We start from the raw sequence: 21,688 nt of genomic DNA on the forward strand, positions 1-21,688 counted from the left end.
GGCCTCTCCCGTTGAAGAGTACAGGCTCCGGACGCGCAGTGGCCATGGCTCATGGGCCCAGCCGCCCCGCGGCACGTGGGATCTTCCCGGACCGGGGCACAAACCCGTGTCCCCTGCATCAGCAGGTGGACTCTCAACCACTGCGCCACCAGGGAAGGCCCTCATAAGTGACCTTGATAGACTTTCAGGTTTGGAAATGAATTCCTTGACTAAATAATATCTCACATCTCTACCAGTAAAATCCATTCCTGTCCCCTCAAAATTATATGATTTAAGTTTGCCAGCTGCTAACAGGATTGACACTAAGCATAACTAAAGCAACAGTGGTTCTATTTTGACCTCTTCTTATTCATGCCTTCTCTCCTCACCTTCAACTCCTCAGTTTCCTCACTTTAAAATTTTCTTAACTCCTTGGCCCACACAGTGAAACTTTACTAGTTGAAAGGCAGTGACTCATTCCATTAAAGCTCTAGTTGCTTTTTGGCTAATCCCATAAACCCATCAGTATTAATGAATTTGCTAGCTAATAATATGCTACCTTTCCCAGGCAACATAATGTCTTATGCTAAAATGTTTGCTTCCATAATGCCTTTAACCAGTAGCATGGAGTTTGGGGGCTCCCGACAGAATATCCAGGAAGATGTTTTTAGTCAGTCATGCTTTCAAATAAAATCCACATTCACAAACATTTTTCCACATCTGTCATCACCAATATTACTCAGTTCAAGTATCTGAAAAAGTACGTGGTTAAAATAAATAGGTATTAACTGACACAAAAGAAATTGCTAGGAATTTTAATCACAGTTAAGTAAATTGGTTGTTAGTCATCAAATAATAGAAGAAAGATTATCTGGATAAACTATTCAGTCCAAATTACACTAGAGAACAATTTACCTCCCACGCCCTCTGCTACCCAAACGACATGGTGGAAGGAAAAGCAGGAAAAGAAAGCCTAACTATAATTGCTATGATTAAAAAGGAAACTGTAAGAAGACAATAAAAATGTGTCTTGCTAGGCCAAAGATAGGAAGGTAGGAAAACAGAACTCAAGACATAATATCTGATCCATACAAATGATGATTATACAATAATTCTATTTTGAAAAAAAAAATAGCATCTCTTCTGTAAATTCAAAGAATGGTTATATCTATTACTTAAAAATAAATCATATCTAGAGAAAAAGGCCAGGGAATATCCCTTCATTTTATTTATCTTTAGAAAAACGAAAGTGATAAAGGGTTAAAACTTTCCCAAGTTCAAACAGCAAAATCCAGATGAACTTCCAGTTGTCCTGAGTTCTAGAGTAGACTGTATAATCTCACATGAATATTGTATTTATTACATTACTTGCAGATTGTATGCATGTGTGTGTGTGTGTGTGTGTGTGTGTGTGTGTGTGTGTATTATTACTTGGAAGGGTGGCTAATGTTGCAGTTAAAATATTGGTAGACTGAAGATTGAATTCACATTTCAAGCTTCACAACTTCATAACCTCCTTCACTCTGAGATCTTTGCCTAGAACACTCCTATTCTGCCTTGCTTATCTCCTTCGTGCTCTGTGAGGCTTTGCTCATGTCTTCCCTTCCTTTCACCAGCTGTGAGCTGGTATCTCTTTTCCTCGCTCCCACTGTTCCCTGTGCATAACGGTGTCTTTCTTAGCTCCTACTGTCTTGATCTGAAAAGATCTGTGCGTACAACCTCTTCACTAGGCTTTAGGTGCTGCAAGGGAGTTTGTTCACTATTGCATCCCCATTGCTTAGCATAATGCCTGGCACGATGTCAGTGTCCAGTCAGTACTGACAATATTGTTCTTCGAATGTCCAATTGGTATTGCAGTAAATAAATCTTTTATTTACTTATGTATTTATTTATTTTTTTGCGGTACACGGGCCTCTCACTGTTGTGGCCTCTCCCGTTGCGGAGCACAGGCTCCGGACGTGCAGGCTCAGTGGCCATGGCTCACGGGCCCAGCCGCTCCGCGGCATGTGGGATCCTCCCTGACCGGGGCACGAACCCCCATCCCCTGCATCGGCAGGCGGACTCTCAACCACTGCACCAGCAGGGAAGCCCACTAAATCTTCTTTTAAACTGCCTCATGCAAAGTTCATCCTCTGTGCTTGAAAAAGTTCCAGTACAACATAAAAGGCAAAATTTCCGTTACTTTATCATCTTGTCTGTCTAATTCAGCATATCCCATTTTGGTATTCCGCAGAGTTGTCCTCTGAGAGATGCTGTTAGATAAGGGTTCCGTGATGGAGACTTGTCCTTCAGCCTAGCGAGACAGCTAGTATGGTGACTTTAGCACACAGGTGATGGAAGCAAACTGCCAGCCACACGGGGGAGTGAGTACCTCACCACTCAGCCTTCCTCCCCTCCTCTGTAAGAAAGGACGAATAGAGTCCTCTCCTATCAAGCTGTTGTCAGGATTTACTGAGTAGCACACAAAGGCTTTAAATACATAGTAGTGCTCAGAAAATGCTGGCGACTATTATTAAATGAAGTGAAACAGTTTTTCTTTCATGTTTGGTTTTGTTTTGTTTTGTTTGCTTGCTGTAGGACTGCTCATAGCTTTTAGTATGCTGAGTGCCTATGAGTCTCCAGGTAAGCAGTACTTTCCAAATTTACTTGATGAAACTTCTACTAGAAAATTCCAGAAGTATTACACTTTGGAATATACTTTAGGAAATCCCATCTTATCAATTTAATTTAAAAGAATATTAGCATATTCTGAACAAAAATTGGGACACTGGTTTGACATGTGTAGATGTAACCTGGGGCACTGGGACATAGTACTTGGAACAAGGACTGTTCTAACATACAAGCAAATAAATAAAGACCTATGCATTACTACATTTTAAAATACTTCTTTTTAAAAATTTTAAAGTACAAATAAAATGACTTATTTATTCTCAAGTGAGGACTGCCTGAAGATTACACACAGAATTAAACTTTTAAAAGTTATAAAAATTTGGGCTTCCCTGGTGGCACAGTGGTTGAGAGTCCACCTGCTGATGGGGAGGGACACGGGTTCGTGCCCCGGTCCGGGAAGATCCCACGTGCCACGGAGCGGCTGGGCCCGTGAGCCATGGCCGCTAAGCCTGCTCATCTGGAGCCTGTGCTCAGCAACGGGAGAGGCCACAACAGTGAGAGACCCGCGTACCGCAAAAAAAAAAAGTTATAAAAATTAAAAGGTAAAATGCACACTCTTTTAGGTATTGTAGTAGGTTGAATGGTGACCCCCCCACCAAGCCCCTAAAAGAGCCATCCAAATCCTAATTCCTGGAAGCTGTGAACAGGACCTTATTTGGAAGTAGGGTCTTTGCAGGTGTGATTAAATGAAGAGTCTGTGAAATGATCATCCTGGATTATCTGGGTGGTCCTACATCCAATGACAGTGACCTTATAAGAGATACATAGAGGAAAAGACAAGAGGAGAAGCCATGAGACAATGGAGCAGAGATGGGGGTGATGTGTCCACAAGATGAGGAACACCGGGGATCGCCAGGAAGCACCAGAAGCTGGGAGAGAGGCCTGGATGGATTCTCCCCTGGGGTGTCCAGAAGTACCGCCCCTGCCCACCCCTTGATTTTGGACTTCTGGCCTCCATAATGTGAGAGAATAAATTTCTGATGTTTAAAAGAAACAAAAATAAAGTGGAGACTGCAAATATTGCTCAAATAAAAACACCACCTAGGCTTTAGGCATCATTTTCTGATATAGTTGGAGAATTATTACTGGGTAAAGATGAAGGGCTGGACTTCCTTACTCAAAAACTCGTGCAATTTATCTTAATTCTTGTGCATCTGATGAGAACTTCCTCTAGAGCCAGGAAACTTTGCAAGTATGAAATGATCTGAAAGGAGGGAGTAAAGAAGGAAGTAACCGACCTATGTGAAAAAGAGGAACAAGTTCTAAACAAAAGCGGGTTTAAAACATAACCAAAAGAACAAAAGAAAGCTCGGCATACCAATCTCAAGGTAAGTAAGACCTGCTTTAAGGTGTTTGTGTGAAATGAAAACTATAAAAACTAGTTCATTTTAAATAATCAATGGCTTTTTATCTTATCAAACACAGTTTGTAGAATTAGGTGGCCATACGTTGAAAAACCACTTTACAAATTGAGAGTGAGGTTAATGTTTCTTTACTAGTATAGAGCCTCACAAGGATAAGAGTATGCTTTGTTGTTGCCTTGGTTTCAAACAGAAGGGCAGTATCTGACTGAAAATTTCAGAAGTTTGTCAACAATTTGTGGTCTTAAGACAAATAATTGTTAGGTAACCTGTTGGAATTGTCTTCCAAAACAGAAGCAGTCTTCTTTCAAATTGGGCAAAGTGAAACCTATAAGTTATATTTGAAGGACTCTTGTTTAACATATGTATCCCATTCTAGTAGGTCTTTATTCATGTCTTGCAGGGTTTTTCCTATTGTTATTTTGAAGAAAGAGGACAGATGCATTTATTTTCCTGTAAAATGTCTCCTTGTCTTTATCTCAGAGAACACTACTTTGACAAACAGCTTTAATATTGGGAATGTAGGGCTTCTCTGGTGGCGCAGCGGTTGAGAGTCCGCCTGCCGATGCAGGGGATGGGGGTTCGTGCCCCGGTCCGGGAAGATCCCACATGCCGCGGAGCGGCTGGGCCCGTGAGCCATGGCCGCTGAGCCTGCGCGTCCGGAGCCTGTGCTCCGCAATGGGAGAGGCCACAACAGTGAGAGGCCCGCGTACCGCAAAAAAAAAAAAAAAAAAATATTGGGAATGTACTGGAATGTCTACATAGAAGAACATAGATGGTTAAAAATAAATTCTCCTCTCGAAAATCCAGAGAGCAATTTCTTACCTTATCCTCAGAGGACAGTAGTTAGCCTTCCTCACTGCTGTTGCAATCCTGGCAGCTTTTAAAAAGCTGATTAATTTCAATCAATATGTGAAATTTAGTTCAAATATGCTGGCAAATATTTACTTAAATGAGTAATCATTTATACCATGAAATATCTTACATATGGTCAGTTCTCAACTGCTGCAAAAAAAAGGAAGTGGGCTCCGAATGGTTAAAGTCACTTGCCAAACCTTTGCCTTTGAACACAAGCACTGTGTCTGGCCTTTTAAAGGAGGGAACCTACAAAAGTTCCAAAGAGAGTAAAAGATGTTGCAGTCTGGGGTGTCTGTCCCTATAGTTTTATCAAATAAATGTTATGAGTTAACTGCATCTCCTATTTAATTTCATATTTTATGTGAAATGCCAATTGAAAATTTGCACATTGATGTATTCTAACCTTGAACAAATTTAGGAAAGTTCACTGTTGTACATGAGTTCCTACTGAGAGCAGGGCACAATTTCATGGGGTTTCTTTTTTCCTGTTTATCATGACTATTTTTATCCTAATGCAGGTTGCTCCCTTCATTAACACATATTTAGCAAGCTAGCTATTCTATGTCTAGTACTGCTGCTGGTAATATAAAGATGAATAAGATATGATTCCGAACACTCAAGAGCCTCAGAGCTAATCATCTATAAAAATTTAGCAATGGATGTGCTTGATAGACATTCATAGAAATGTGGGTAGGAATAATATTTGGGGGAAATTTTTACTTGAATCCAGATTTAATCACTTCTTAGTCATTAAAGAAGTTACTTAACTTTTTTAATCCTCTCTTTTCTCACATATAAAATGGGCATAACAGTAGTATCTATTTAACATGACAGCTGTGCATGGTAGGATTAAATGAGATAATCCGTGTAAAAGTGTTTAGAAGCTGACCCCAAATAACTAAATATTATTGATGATGACATTCAGTGGATCATGACAATCATCTCATAAGCACTATAAAATTGGATGACTATAGTTGACAATACTGTATTATTTATTTGAAAGTTGCTAAGAGAGTAGATCATAAAGTTCTCATTACAAGAAAAAAAATTGTAACTGACCTGATGCATATTAACTAAATTTAGTGTTTTGATCAATTCACAATACACACATATATCAAATCATCATGTTGTACACCGTAAACTGATACAGTGGTATATATCAATTATATCTCAATAAAACTGGAAGAAAACAACAACAATAATGAAAACAATATTGGATATAAGTATTTCTTTGACTAGGCTAAAAACATACAGTAATGATATTTTGTTGATAAAATCATAATAGAACACTCAGCCGAGTTGAACACTTCCATTTTTCTCTCCTCTTTGCCATTTTAAAGCATCAACAGGTAGCACTCTAAAATTATCTTAATTAAACGGAAGTTATTTGCTGGAAGTTGTGAGAAGACTAGTGAGAGGAAGTCTTTCAAATTTTGTTTTAAATATTTTGGTTTTAGGTATTTTGTGTTACATCAAAGAGCTCTTTTCTTTTTTTAAGTATACACTGTACCTTTTAGAAGACATGTCTCGAGTTTTAAACTGTGAACTTAAACAATTAGATGCTTAGATTTGGAGTCCTATGTTTATTTAATCATTTATTCAATAAATATTGACTGAGTGTCTTTTTTGTACTAGGTGTTACGCTTTTCTCTAGGAGTATTCAGAGGAAAAGACCTGATCACTTGTCCACCGTTTAACCAGATAGGAAAACAAACAATTTCCTGTAATTTAGATTGCCATACTATAATAGAGAACTGACTCATTAATATGGGGATACAGAGGAATGTGTGATTAAGGAAAAGACATGGTCCCAGATCATTACAAAGAGGGACAGGCAAGGTTTCACAGAGGAGGTGATGGGTAATGGAAATGATTGCACATCTATACTCTTATCTCTTTGCTCCTATTGTGTTTGAAGCATTATCTTTCTCTTGAAAATTATTAGCCTTATGGTCAAAAACCATGTTGAAATCTAAGTGATAAAACCACTCAGGCTTCAGCAGAGACAGGTTCTTTTAACTCTCCCCCCACCACACACACACACACACACACACACACACAACAGCTCGTACTGTATTTTATATTAAAACAAAAAATCACTAAATGCAACAGCTAGTACTGTATTCTACCCTGAAGGAAGAGCTCACTAAATGCTGGTGCTTAATGTAGTGGTAGAAATTGGCAGATTTTTGACTATGCTATGTACTAAATACGCAATTAAAATGTTTCTGACTTACAGCAGGCACGTGGATGGTAGATCGTTCAACCTTCCCTTCCTTGAGTTTTCTGCTCTGCTATTAGTTTCCACTCATTTGTGTTTCATTTTGTGATTCATTGATAGAAAAGGAAGCAGAGTTGAATGAAATCCCCCCGACACGGTGCAATTATACAACAACAATTGTATAATCATCAGCTACAACAAGAGCCAGCTTCCAAAATCAAGTTTACTCACCTCTCCTCTGTGTACACCAGGACTTTGCCATGATGTTCTTTCATATCTGAAACAGAAATGCCTAAAAGAACTTCCAAAATTACTTTCAGACCATATCCTACAAAGAATTACAGTGGACTGTACCTGTGAATTCATTAAGGGCTACACCATACTACGAAACAATACTGTGCAGAAATGCTGAAAAGCTGTGGAAATACTTCAGTGGCCGTTTCCATAGGAATTTCCCTTCTTTTACTGTTGGTGATCTGTGGAATTGGGTGTGTTTGGCACTGGAAACAGCATAATACAAGGCAACTTACCTTACCAAAGTTTTTGCAAAGGAGAAAAAAGAGAAAAGACCAAAGTAAAAGAGTCTCCTTGAGCTCCCAGGTTATCGGCCCAAGGCATAAAATCTCAGTTCAAACCCAAGACCACAGCTCTGCTGGGAAGGACACTAACACACATGGCAACTATGAAAATGTGGAAGCGTGTCCTCCCCAAGCTAAAGAAGAAACAGACAAGGGAGTATATGAAAACACTTGGCAGACCAATTTCAAGGAACACATCTATGGAAATGAGACACCATGTGACTATTATACCCGCCAGAAGCCTGGTACTTCTGAAGAACCTCAAGATGAAGACATATATATTCTTCCGGATTCTTATTAACTTTTCAAAATGTGGGTTTAGTTATTGGAGGATAAATATTTTCTGGAACTTTTATTGTACTGATAACATTATTAATCAAGTTCTTCTGTTCAAACTTAATGATCTCTGTTTTATCTCCACCCTTCCGAATCCTCTCTGCATGTATCACTGTGGATTAACTCTAGCTATCCTCTCCACCCTCCTTGCCCTGGATTAATTCTGCATTATGTCTTACTGATTCTTCCTTCTGAACGTTACTTGTTATATTTTTCTTCTTTTTCTATCTCCACCATCTTTTCTGGCCCAGGATTGTTGTCCCAGTCTGCTAACTAGTCTTTCTGGCTCTAGTTTCTACATAATCAGTGATGCTGCATCTATCCCCATGATGTTGCCCGATTCATCCGCAGAAAATATTCCCAACGGCCACATCACTCCTTTGCATATAACCTCTTAATGTCGCCTCTTTGTAAAAGACATACTACTCATAATTCTACCTCCAGAATTCATGACTTTACACAGCTAGTTCAAATTCACTTTTACAGTGACTTCTACTAATCTCTCACTTCGTTTTCATCAGAATCATCTGAAAACCTGCCGAACCCATCCCTCCTCCACAGCTTTGCTTGTCCACCCCCTCCTAAGCCTGCCTCAGATCACAACTTCTTCCACAAGTCTCTTGAATCATTCCAAGCCTACATTTGCCTTTTTTCTTTTCCTGATCTCCTATAGATTTGGCTGCCTATTCAATTCTTTGGGCGTTTAAACATATGAATGTTTGCAATGGCATTTTATTATTTAGTGTCATATGACGATGTCTTAAATTCCCTACTAAATAGTCAGGAACTGTCTCGTATTCATATTTTAGCTCCAATACTTAGACCACCATGTGAGGCACTCAATATTATTCAGTTGACAAGAATTGAACTGTATATTTTACTAAGTCCTTTTGAAAACAATCTAATAAATTCATCCATCCAAGGAATATTTATTGAGTACCTTCTATTTACTTCTTACTGTGCTGTACAAATGGACGGGGTAAAATAGTGAAAAGAAAGACATGGGTCCTGAACATGTTCTGTCTAGTACGAAAGAAAAGACAAAAAACAAACAAATACTATGCTATTTATTAAGCTGTCTCTAAACCCACCCTTGGATATGCTGCTCTAAATTGCTCAGGCTGGAACTCTGCAAACTATCAATACCTTTTTCCTTTGCCAGGTGTATCCACGTTAGGATCTGTCAATAGCGGGCAGTGAGGAAGAATGGTAGGCAACAAACAGGAAGGAAAAGGGGCCTTGCTCGTTCTCATTCTCCTTGCTGTTCTGAGAAGGTACTGTTGTCATTTAACTTACTGCAGCATCACTGGTTGTTCGCAGTTTCTAATTCTTCCAGCACTCCCAGACCAGCTTCTTTGCACCTTGTCAGAGTTGCCGGCACCAGCCAAGCATCACCCTTTCCTTGGTATCTGAGAACCAGCCCCTCAGGCCCTCCTCCAAGCTCCTGAGGGACCGGCAGGAAGCAAACGGAACCTTGAGCTCTGGGTCCCAGCCCTGCAGGACACCTCCTCCTAGTTTCTGATGATCCCCAGCCTTAGGTCTGGTGGCTATTTCCTGCATTTCCTATCTCTCTGGTACCTCAGTGTCCTCTTTGTCTTTTCAGTCTGCCAGTACTTTTTTTAAATTGATGCTTTATATTTGGTCCTCCCTTTTCAGACAAACTGGTATGGTTTCCATTTCCCCAAGTGGACCCTGAGTGATACAACTAAAAATGGTATAGTAGGTGCTGTGAAGAAAAAAAAGCTTTCTTTTTTTTTTTTTTCTTTGCGATACACGGTCCTCTCACTGCCGTGGTCTCTCCCGTTGCGGAGCACAGGCTCCGGATGCGCAGGCTCAGCGGCCATGGCTCACGGGCCCAGCTGCTCCGCGGCATGCCGGGGCACGAACCCGTGTCCCTCGCATCGGCAGGCGGACTCTCAACCACTGCGCCACCAGGGAAGCCCAAAAGCTTTCTGTTTTTGAGAACAATGGCATTCGTTCAGTAGGGAAGAGGATTTGAATTTTAATAAGATGGCCGAAGGAGGCCTCTCTAAAGGCACACTTAAGCTGAGACCTGAGGGTGAAAGGGGTTCTGTAAATGCGGTGATGGGCAAGAAAGGAACCAGCATATGGAAAGAATCTGAGGCATGAAAGAATGTATGGTGCTCTGGGAACTTAAAGAAAGCCATGGTGGCTGGAGCTTGGTGAGGGAGGGCTGAAGTGACACCTGATGTGTTGGCAAAGGGGGGAAGAGTAGACACAGCGCAGCTTCTCGTAGGTCTTGGTAGGTGGCTTGGACTCTGACGTGGGTGCAAGTGGAATCTAAAAAATGATTTTAAGCAGAGGAGTGACAGCATTACATTTTTAGAAGAGCTACCAGGTTGAGAAATAACTGGAAAGGGTCAAGATGGAAGAGCTTAAGACGGTAAAGAATGTTGTTCAGTACCTTACTACTCATTAATGAAAGTCCATAAAGCCTGGCGAGGTTTGAAATGGCTCCTATTCACTTTCTAGAGGAGAAAAGGATTTATGTTGATCTCAAGCATTTATGTTGGTCCCGGACCACATGGTCATTTTGAAGTCCCAAACAGTAAGTTTTTTGCTAGAGTAATCTGTACCCATGCCTACCTAGTACTCAATCATAGGAGCTGAAAATTACCTGCCAGAAACACCACCAGAGAGTATCTGTGTCTTGGTAGGATGGTGGGAATCAGGCTGGAACGAAGAGGGGGGTTAATCCAGAACAGCTGAAGTGGTATTATCTAAAGGGATCACGAGACTCCCTGTGGAGGTGAGTAGCCACAGGTGGGCACTGGAGGAGCCGCCTTACCAGTCTGGTCTGAGCATTCATCGGGAGGTGGGAAAGCAAGGTTTCTCAGTGAGCTAAGCAAGGGCCCATTTGCTGTGAGATCAATAGTGGGTTGGGGTATATTACTCTACCCTCTTATTGGGGTATATTATTATTACCCTTATGATGAAGTGTTAAGTCAGACTGAAGTGAAACTTTGCAAGTTGCAGGCGTGAGCGCCGGGGCAAGGAGCCTGGTGCTCGTTGTTGCTGGATGTTGGCCATGAAACCCTGCAGAGACTAGCTACGAGTCACGGGGTGTGAACATGCCGACATTTCTGTGAGTACCTCGTAAAGCCGCGCTCATTATATTTGACGCTACTGGGTCTTTTTCCCCACCCCCAACTTCCTTCCTCTTTTAATTGTGGTACATGTGGTTAATTTTGCTAATAATCTAACTCAAATGCAAACTGCTATTCTCAGCCGATGTAAACAATCTTTTTATCTCTCAAGGATGATTTTCACTTTTGAGATTTTAAGAAGGTACAGAAATATTGTAAAGGATGCAGATGGAAGATAGAAATTTGAAAGGGGAGGTGGGGACGAAGATAGAGAAGAGGAGGAGGAGAAGAGTGGGGGAAATGAGAGAAGGAGAGAGAGAAACGAGAATAGGAAATAGGAGCGGGACGGAGAATGGAGGGCATATATGGTAAAAAGAGAAGTTGAATGACAATTTCCTTTACCCCCTCTGTTGTTTCCCCCCAACACACACACACACAAGAATTGCTAGTAAGGGGCTTCCCTAGTAGTGCAGTGGTTGAGAGTCCGCCTGCCGATGCAGGGACACGGCTTCGTGCCCTGGTCTGGCAGGATCCCACATGCCGCGGAGCGGCTGGGCCCGTGAGCCATGGCCGCTGAGCCTGCGCGTCTGGAGCCCGTGCTCTGCAGCGGGAGAGGCCACAACAGTGAGAGGCCCGCGTACCGTAAAAAAAAAAAAAAAAGAAGTGCTAGTAAGGTAAGTAGATATAAAAAGGAGGAAGAAGTTGTCTGCCTTTACTGCCTTTCTAACCTTGTTGAATGTAGATAACAGTTGGCTACTGGTAAACATATTGGTAATTGCACCCGTCCTTGTCATGTAAGTGTACTTATGTGATCACTAGCCTTCTCGCTGGTCCTCAAACTTGCCTGAATTCAGGGACATTACATTATCTCAGCCCTGACTGCTCTTCCTCCAGATATTCACACTGTGAACTCCTCATTTCATTGAACTCTCTGATCAAAGCTGACCCCCCAATCTGAAATGACCCCCCAAAGTACTCAGAGCTGACCCCCCAATCTGAAATGGCCCCCTACTGTGAATCTCAGACCCTTTTCCTTGCTTTAGTTGCCTTCATAGACTTATCAGTACCTGACAAGTGTTCTTGTATGTTTATAATCTGCTCTCTTTACCTAGAATGTAAGTTCCATGAGGGCAGAAACATTTTCTGTCTTAATCCCTGCTTGATCACCAATACTCGCTTATAGGATATGCTCAATTATGTTTGCCGATCAAATCATTAAGGTGTTTTCTTGAAGGCTAACATTTTTAGTGAAATTGCTGAAATACTTTGGAAAATAACAAAATGGGAAAACTTACAAATATTATTTTGAACATCACTATTATGCAAGGATATATTAAGCCAGATTTTAATAGAAATTCAGTGCCATGAGACTTCTTTGCTGTCTCAGCACAAGTGAGCTTCGTGCCACATCAGTAGAAGGAGCAGAGCAGGTGTGGCACTTAGGCCAGTGGGGAGACTGGACATTGGGTTCCATGGAGGAAAAGGAAAAGAGGGGAAAGATGACCCTATTTCCACATTTTTTTTTTTTTTTTTTTGCGGTATGCGGGCCTCTCACTGTTGTGGCCTCTCCCGTTGCGGAGCACAGGCTCCGGACGCGCAGGCTCAGCAGCCATGGCTCACGGGCCCAGCCCCTCCGTGGCATGTGGGATCTTCCCGGACCGGGGCACGAACCCGTGTCCCCTGCATCGGCAGGCGGACTCTCAACCACTGCGCCACCAGGGAAACCTTTTTAACTGCTCTTCTAAGCCACAATAACCAGCTGGTTTTTTACGATTCAGGGAGTTATAAACTCCATCATCCCCTTTTAGTGCTTATATTGTGTTATCACTTTGCAGCATGGTATTCTTGTTCCCTCTCTCCCCTCCTCAGCTCTTTTGCAAGTTCCTTTCCTCTTGTACACCCATTCAGCACAGTGGTGCTCCATGAGGCTTTCCTTAGCTCCCAGCTTCTTCTCACACTTCTTCCCCAGGTGACTTAGACATTTATGCCTGAACTCTCCTGCCCCCAATGTCCTTTGGAAGCATTTGACTCACATAGCTCACCATCTAATGCTTATTTCTATGCAGTATTAGTATCCTTCAGACATCTGAAATTCAGCATGGGCCAGACTGATGGCTAGAGGTCAAGGTGTGGGTTTCACTCAGAAATAAAAATGAAATTAATGATGGGATCAGAGAAGGCTCAGAGATAAAGGGAGGGTATCCACTGCATGGGATGCTTGCTAATAATTTCAGAAGCTGACAGTTCAGAATGGCGCAGTGTCAGAAACTTCAGCCTCAAAGCATCATGGTGTCAGTATACCACGTACTGAGTAGCTGCCTCTTCAACATTAGTGCCTGGCTCAAGATTTGTCCCTGTGATCCCCAGTCACTGAATTCACGTGGTGTCACATTTAGCAAACAGTGTGTCTGTCCTTCTCTTCCCCTGACTGCTGACTGCTGAGCTCTGAAACATAAGACTCTGTATAGTAGCAAGAAGGGGTCCAGGGCTTGCTAGGCCTCAGGCTAGTGGACTTGTCTGATGACTATAGGTGTATGGCTCAGTAGTGCTACTTATTTCATTTACTTCAACATTTTTGTTTGTTCCTTATTTTTAAGTCTTTTTAGGATAACTGCACTGAGCTGACCTAAAAATCAGTGGTTAGTGGACTAAATCATGAAAAAGAAACACAGACCACAGACCAGGGATTTTAGAATTTGTCCACTTTAAGTGACTGGTTATCTACTGAAATCCCTGTGCAGGATAGGAAAATTGCAAATACATCTTGAATAAAAGCACCTTCTGGTAGATGCTTACAGTTGGATAGACAGGAAGTTGCAGAACACCAAAGTCATGAAATTTATAACAAGGGACTCTCATGATCTAGTAGGATAAAGTGATTTCAGTCATGCAACAAATATTTGTGAAGCGCCTGTGATATATCAAACCCTTAAGGAGCACTGCAAATTCAGCAGTGGGGTTAGTGGATGGAGGGTGTAGACAGACCCTGCCTCTGCATTCGGTGGGCTTACACAGTTTTAAGGAGTTCTGATACTTCTACAGGCTATTAGAATGTATTGAGATAATGGTGTAACAGGGAAGCACGTGGTGTAATGGAAGACTCTCCAGGCTTGGGGTTAAGAAGGCTTTCCTGTGGAAAGTGACACCTAAACTGAGACCTGGAGGACAATTACGAGATAGCCAGGCAAGGAGGCTGAGGGAATGATGTTCCAAAAAGAGGGGACAGCATGTGTGAGGACCCAGAGGATAGGATGTGTTCAAGAAGTGAAAGAAGAGAAATACCACCTAAGTGTAGAGTGTAAAGGGAGACGGGCAAGAGGAAGGTGGTGCTGTGAGCAAAGGTCAGCTGATATAGGGCTTTGTATGACAAGCTGAGGAATTTGGACTTTATCCTGACAAAGCTGATACCCATGATATCAGAATAGGATCTTGGAAGGCAGAAGTGGCATCGATTTTTCCAAAAACCATAGGGTATTGCAAATAAATAATTTCTCAGCTGTAACAGAATAGGGGAAGTGAGATTCTGAGGTTCAGGATATGGGACTTGATTCTAACAAGCACATGTCTATGAGTTTTATAAAATAAGCCGTGCTCTCCAGTGTTTTATTAAGGCTCCCATAGCTTTTAATTTAAATTCAGCTCCCGTAGTTTTGCATTTTGCGATTCTCCCAATAGAGATGGGAATTAAGCAAATGAGAGAGGCTCAAACAAAAGGAAGCACAGAAGATGGTAAATTGCCAGATGCAATCAAGGCTGATGAAGGTGTGACTGCAGCTATTGACCTGCGCTGTTGCCATGGGAACAAAAGCTCGGTGGTTCTGGAGTGCTTTTCCTTTTTAAGGGCAGACTGGCTTTAGTGAATAGTTAAGACTGAAAATTATGGAAGTCGGACCATCCACTGCCACATGTATTCTAAATCTTTGTTAGTGACAGAGACGGTGGCTAGCTGGGTCTGAGGTGAGCTCCCCAGAAGCCCGGAAGCTGTAAAAGCCATAAGGTTGAGGCTCAGTGAAAAGCAGAGTTTAGCTGTTGCCTCAGGCCCACTTCCCCAGCTCCACTCCATGCTAGACTGACATATTAATTGTGGTACTGAGAATTTAGGAGGAGGAATATAATTAACTAGGCTTTATTAACATATGATTTTTTAAATATTAAATTAGGATATTGGAAACTCATCAAGCAAATACACAGAAATGTACATTTTATTTTCCTTCTTAGGTGTTTCTGAGAAGACTGTAGTCCTTGTCACATTCCTACTATCGGACTGGCTTCTGAGCACCAGGCACCATGATAAGGCTTTATGTGAATTATCTTTCTTAATTCACCAGCAATTCTATTGCATTTGTACTGTTGTTATCCCCATTTTACAGATGAGAAGATTGAGACTTAGGGAAGTTAAAATCTGACCAAACATCTTAGTGTCAATAAAAAAAAAAAATGGAGGCAGGATTTGAACCCAGTCATTCTGATGAGACACTTGCTCAGGTTGTTTTATTACAGTATTATTAGTAGATGATATCTTCTATCTTAGCATCATGGAATTTCAGACTGAGAAAATAACTTGGAAATTATCTAAACTGACTTCCTCATATTGCAAATGAGAACAATGAGTCCCAGAAAGTTTATGTGACTTCCCTAAAGTAATACAGTGATTCATGACTAACCAGGATCAGAACTCAGGGCTATTCAACGTAACTTGCTGCCTTTCTTACTGACTGAAAATAGAAAGGTTTTGTTTGTCTCTTAATCCAAGTCTTCTTCATAGCATCCTTTCAAGTCTCATTTCCTGAGGGCTTTGCTTTTATCTATTTTATTTTAGCTGGGCCTTCTCTGCGTTTAGAAATGACGCTGATTTTTCTAAATGTTAAGCAAAGATAGCCCTAAGAGAGCAGAGTATACAGATTTCTTAATGCATGTGGTTCTCGTGTGGCCGGAGCTAAGTAATGAAGCCCATCAATCAGGAGTGGAGTGGTGCACGACATGTCCTCTTTTGGTCATTATTTCTTAAAATGTACTCCTTTGTCATCTTGTTTCATCTGGCAGAATTTGTCTAGACTATATACTCTTTTAACTCAATTATCTGATAAGAGAGACACATGACCAACAGAAGAGGCACATTCAGGGTGAGGGGAAGGGGGAGGAAGTGGGGAAATGTCTGTGACAACTGCATTGCAATGAGAGGGCTGGAGAGCACATTTGAAGGAAGAGCTAATGACAAATATTCTCTCTGGGCTGGTATGGCAAGGGCCTAGAAGCTATTTTCAGTCTGTTCCAGAAGATCAAGGAGAATATTGTGAAGTACCTGAGCAAGGAAAAATCTGATGTTACATTTAAGGGAGAATCTCCTCCTTTTAACATCAAAAGGTGGAAAAGCAAAAACAAAGCAATAATTACTTTTGAATTTGCTAGATCAACTAATTAAATCTTAGAGCAAAGGTTTGGGAGAGGACTAGAAAAGTGCACGGGAGGGGGAACATTTAGAAAAAGGAGGAATGAAAAGATGCATAAAAAAAGAACCTTGAGAATATATAATCCCCTTAATGGTAATCAAAAGAGAACATTCTGTTTAAAGGAGAAAGCTAGACATCTACAAGGGCTAGGCAAGGACATATATTCATGAATGAGCCTGCTGAAAGGCAGTGGGGGGCTAAGAGTCTTGTATGTGGAGCAAGTGAAAGGGCTGCCTGTGTGTCTTTCCTTTTCAGACCCTCTGCAGAACAAACAATAATCAAGCAAATGTGTCCCTTAGCTCTAAATCAAGATGTAGTTCTTTGTTCCTACTATTTCTAATGCATCATGCAGATCTGTAGAAATGGTTTGATTTTACTGTTTAGTAATAGTTCTTTCTACTGAAACACTTTATAGTTCAAGGATATATAATAGTAAAGGAAACCAGAGGGGGAAGTGGTACTCTTTTCATTTAAGAATGATTTTCATTTCCTCTTTTAATTAGCTGTGTTGCTTAATATAACAATACCTTCTCACCCACATGTGTTGAAAAAGAAAGCTGTGAGGCTTAATTTAGGATGCATCTCCTCGACTGCACTTAATGGGAAAAAAAAAGCTGTAATAAAGGGTGTATATTTTTAACATGTGGATTGACATGTTAAACATTTTGCCCCCTTCTCAAAGCCTATATTAAATTCCAGATCACATATGAAGCCTTGTTTAATGCCAGCAGTCCAAAATGACCTATCTTGTGCTGATTTCCTTCCTCTGTCTATCCATGCATCCATTTAGCCGTTACCCAGCTAACAAATATTTACTGACGGTGCATCAGCTGTTAGGCATTGTGATAGGAACTCAATGGTGAATAAAAACATACAATGCAGTCTAGATGAAATACCAGAAAAAAACCCTACAAACAAAAGCATAATTAAAAACATAAATAAATGCTATGAAGGAAAGAAACATGGTGATATTAAAGCTTGTAATAGAAGAACTTGACGTAGTTGAGCAGTCAGAACAGGCTACTTACACTGGATTACTAAAGCATGAATTATATAGCAGAATTTACCTAGAATGAAAATAAGAATTAATGACTGCCTTTCTACAAAAGAGGCCCATTATTATAGGACATTATCACTGTGTTGGCTTGTTTGTGTAAAAGAAAGGGCAAAATCTCCAATTGCTTTGAAGGGCTTGTAAACTGCTATTAAAAATAATTAGAAACACGAAAATATTGGTTGAGAAAATTTCATACAGATTAGCTTTCTACACAGGTCTGGCATGAATTTAAATATTTCTAGGCAGTGTAATAGAGTGGAAAAAATAAATGCTAAAACATATACTAGACCTATATTAGTATCACAGTTCTAATGAATATTAGCTATGTGGCTTTGCAAAAGTTATTTATCCACTCTGAGTCAGAAAATCCACAGCTGATAAGTAACACTAATAAGAATACGGTAGGGTTATTGTGGAAATTGAATAATATGTGAAAATGCCTCAGACATTAAGATTATTCAATGCCTGGACTTCCCTGGTGGTGCAGTGGTTAAGAATCCACCTGCCAATGCGGGGACACGGGTTCGATCCCTGGTCCGGGAAAATCCCTCATGCCGTGGAGCTACTAAGCCCACGAGCCACAACTACTGAAGCCTGTGCCCTCAAGGCCCGAGTACCACAGCTACTGAGCCTGCGTGCCTAGAGCCTGTGATTCACAAGAGAAGCCACCGCAATGAGAAGCCTGCGCACCGCAACGAAGAGTAGCCCCCCCGCTCGCCACATCTAGAGAAAGCCTCTGCTCAGCAACGAAGACCCAACGCTGCCAAAAATTAAAAAAAAAAAAAAAAAAAAAGGCTTCCCTGGTGGCACAGTGGTTGAGAGTCCGCCTGCCGATGCAGGGGACACAGGTTCGTGCCCCGTTCCAGGAAGATCCCACATGCTGCGGAGAGGCTGGGCCTGTGAGCCATGGCCGCTGAGCCTGCACGTCCGGAGCCTGCGCTCCGCAACGGGAGAGGCCACAATGGTGAGAGGCCCGCGTACTGCAAAAAAAAAAAAAAAAAAAATTATTCAATGCCTAAGATGCATATAAAACATTAATCTGTTGTATTACTTGTCTCAGTTATATTACCTACATATTATTGTTGGACTTTTCACCATTAAGGATTATTTTTTATGATTTTCTTCTTCAAAGATTTTGTGCTTTGAAATTTTGCTCAATAAAATAAGCATTTATTATATAATAATTGATTTTGATGGACATATATACACTACCAGATGTAAAATAGATAGCTAGTGGAAGCCACTGCATAGCACAGGGAGATCAGCTCCGTGCTTTGTGACCACCTGGAGGGGTGGGATAGGGAGGGTGGGAGGAAGACACAAGAGGGAGGGGATATGGGGATATATGTTCATGTATAGCTGATTCACTTTGTTATACAGCAGAAAATAACACACTATTGTAAAGCAATTATATTCCAATAAAGACGTTAAAAACTAATAATAATAATAATTGATTTTGAAATTTTCAACAATCATGCACTTGTAACTACCAATCAGAACTTCTGATCAGCATGGTCACAATTGAATTTATATAACTAAAAAAACTTCTTGCACTACTTCGACTTTTTAAAATTCAAAATAGCTACCTCTTATGTGAACAGTGAAGCAGCTCTTGTCCAAATTCCTTTCCAGGAAAATAAGGGGCAAGAATGCTGAACCAAGGGCAAGATTGAGGGAGGCTGGGCTGGAGATAGATGAGTTCTGTGCTCCTCGCACCAGCTCTGAGAGTCCTAGTTGAACTCCAATGCACTAGAACGATATAGCTTAATCCCTAATTTCAATATGTGTCAATTAAAAGTTGTATTGATTCTACTGTTAAATCATTGACTCAGATGTTTGGAATGACTTCATTGCCACAGAGCTCACCTTCTGAAAGTTGTCACACTTTTTTTTTTTTTTTTTTTTTGCGGTATGCGGCTTCTCACTGTTGTGGCCTGTCCCGTTGTGGAGCACAGGCTCTGGACTCGCAGGCCCAGCGGCCATGGCTCACGGGCCCAGCCACTCCGCGGCATGTGGGATCTTCCCGGACCGGGGCACGAACCCGTGTCCCCTGCATCGGCAGGCGGACTCCCAACCACTGCGCCACCAGGGAAGCCCTGTCACACTTATTTTGATGAGTTCAAAGGGTATTAAAATTTGCTTAGTTCAGTCTACATTTCTGCTCAAAATTCATCAGCTTTTGTATATCTTACTGCCTCTCTTTGGCTGCCATACTTTACAAGCTTCCCTCCTTGGAGCATTATGGAGGGCCTTGAGAAATTCTCATGATGGATACAGAAGTATTACCTAAAGAGACAGTGTCCATAAAAATTATATCCACCCCCATTTGGGCCATGCCATGATGATATAAGTTTCCCTCTTTTCAATTCCCAAGATTGTTGATATGCCCTGAAGTTACTTCCACCACGTTGACTGCTGGTTGAGTGTGTGCACTTGTCCAAGAGTGAGAATGATATAGGAGGTTGTTGCTTGGGTCAAGGTAATTTAAGGGTGTCCAAAGTCCCAATTACACATCCCTCCTGCCTGTCACAGAGTTTGAAACTCACACCAATACAGGGTTCTTCCTTGCTCTTTAGAGTCTCTAAAATCCTTTTGTGTTCTTAAACCATTACCCACTACTTAATTCTTTCAAGAGTTGATGATTCAGGTAAGTAACAGGGATTTAGAGAAGAGCCACCACACATCTGAGCGACTAATTAACTGCTTTCTTCTAAGACAAGTGATCACATAGTGCAGAGGTTCTGGAATTCTGGGCTGGTTCAGGGGGAAGATATAATGGAGTTTCAGATGGCTTTTGGTAAAAAGATGCTATGAGGAAATAAGCCAAATTGTCTTCATATTTCTTCTATATTCCTGCCTTCTGGTACTCAGTTGTCCTTTTTAATCCTTGACATTCATCACCATGGCTGCCTAATTAAGAGCATCTCTTACAGCCCTCCAGGTATTAGCCCATGTAATACCTCAGCACAGTATTAAGCTGAGGATACAGATACATGAAAGGCAAGCCTCTACCCTTGAGGTTTATAGTCTGCTTAACCTTATAATCATTTTTCCCCCTCAAATCATGGACTGATATTGCCACTCACTTGTTAATTTGCATTATTAGGCCTGCAAATCTTTGGAATTCAATGTCATTCCAGATAAAACATGTACTGCTTTATTTTTTTTAAATATATTCATATGCCATGGCCATTCTAGACTGTAGTGACACAGATGATGTCAATGATGTCAAATGACTCATAGACTTTTGTGAAAGCCACATAAATAAACCAACAGTTTTAGTACAATGTAATAAATTCTATCTTTAGTAGAAGCGTAAGTTCATAGCTATGTGAGCAGAGATGAGAAAGTCTAATTCTGACTGAGAGGGTAAAATGTGTCTTCAGAAAGAAATGGTGAGCTAAGATGGGGGAAGAGTACAAGACTTCATTACCTTGGAAGTCCCAGGAAATATTAATACAAGATACATATGACTTGATATGAGAGATAATCTGAGCATGGCCACTATGGGGACCCAGTCGAGCATCATGAGAAAACCAGAAGCATCATGATAAATTCTGGGAAACCAGAGGTCAGAGGGAGTTTTAGTGTTAGGAAAACACTAAAAGTAGGAGAGAGACTAAAGAAGGAGAGGTGGGAAGCTTGTAAAATATAAGTACACACTTTTTCACTATTTTGTAGAAAATGCATATGTGAGTGTGTATAGGCATTTCAGATAGAGGGAACTTAATAAAGGAATTGGTTGCAAAGATGTTGCAGGACTGCGAGAACAAAAAGGAGTAGGTAATTCTACTCAAAAGATCAGTAACTGCAGGAACCTATTCCCTCCCTATTCTCCCCCAGGGAGAGCTAAAGCGAAATGATCCAGACTAGACTAGAGCTCACAGTTCCTATGCCCCTGAGCCTGCTCCTTGGGGATCAAGTTATGTGAGCAGGAGCCCAGGAAGTGATGCGCAGCAGCCATCACTGCAGGAGGTACCACGAGAAAGCAGAACAAGAGCTTCTCCCTACCTTCAAACCTACCAAAAGGCAACCGACAAGGGAGTTTGGGAGTTTGAGAAATATAACATG

The 21,688-nt window shown here is 41.2% G+C and overlaps 1 protein-coding gene across 1 annotated transcript; it reads left to right on the top strand.

Annotated features, from left to right (window-relative positions):
* Positions 1 to 7,494: 7,494 nt before the first annotated feature.
* On the top strand, positions 7,495 to 8,676 carry GAPT (GRB2 binding adaptor protein, transmembrane). Its single transcript, XM_060146085.1, has one exon. It carries the CDS (start codon positions 7,495 to 7,497, stop codon positions 7,966 to 7,968), a length of 474 nt encoding a protein of 157 aa, XP_060002068.1. The 3' UTR covers positions 7,969 to 8,676.
* Positions 8,677 to 21,688: the final 13,012 nt, after the last annotated feature.

The sequence above is a fragment of the Lagenorhynchus albirostris genome, chromosome 3 (genome assembly GCF_949774975.1).
Source record: "Lagenorhynchus albirostris chromosome 3, mLagAlb1.1, whole genome shotgun sequence".
NCBI lineage: Eukaryota > Metazoa > Chordata > Mammalia > Artiodactyla > Delphinidae > Lagenorhynchus > Lagenorhynchus albirostris.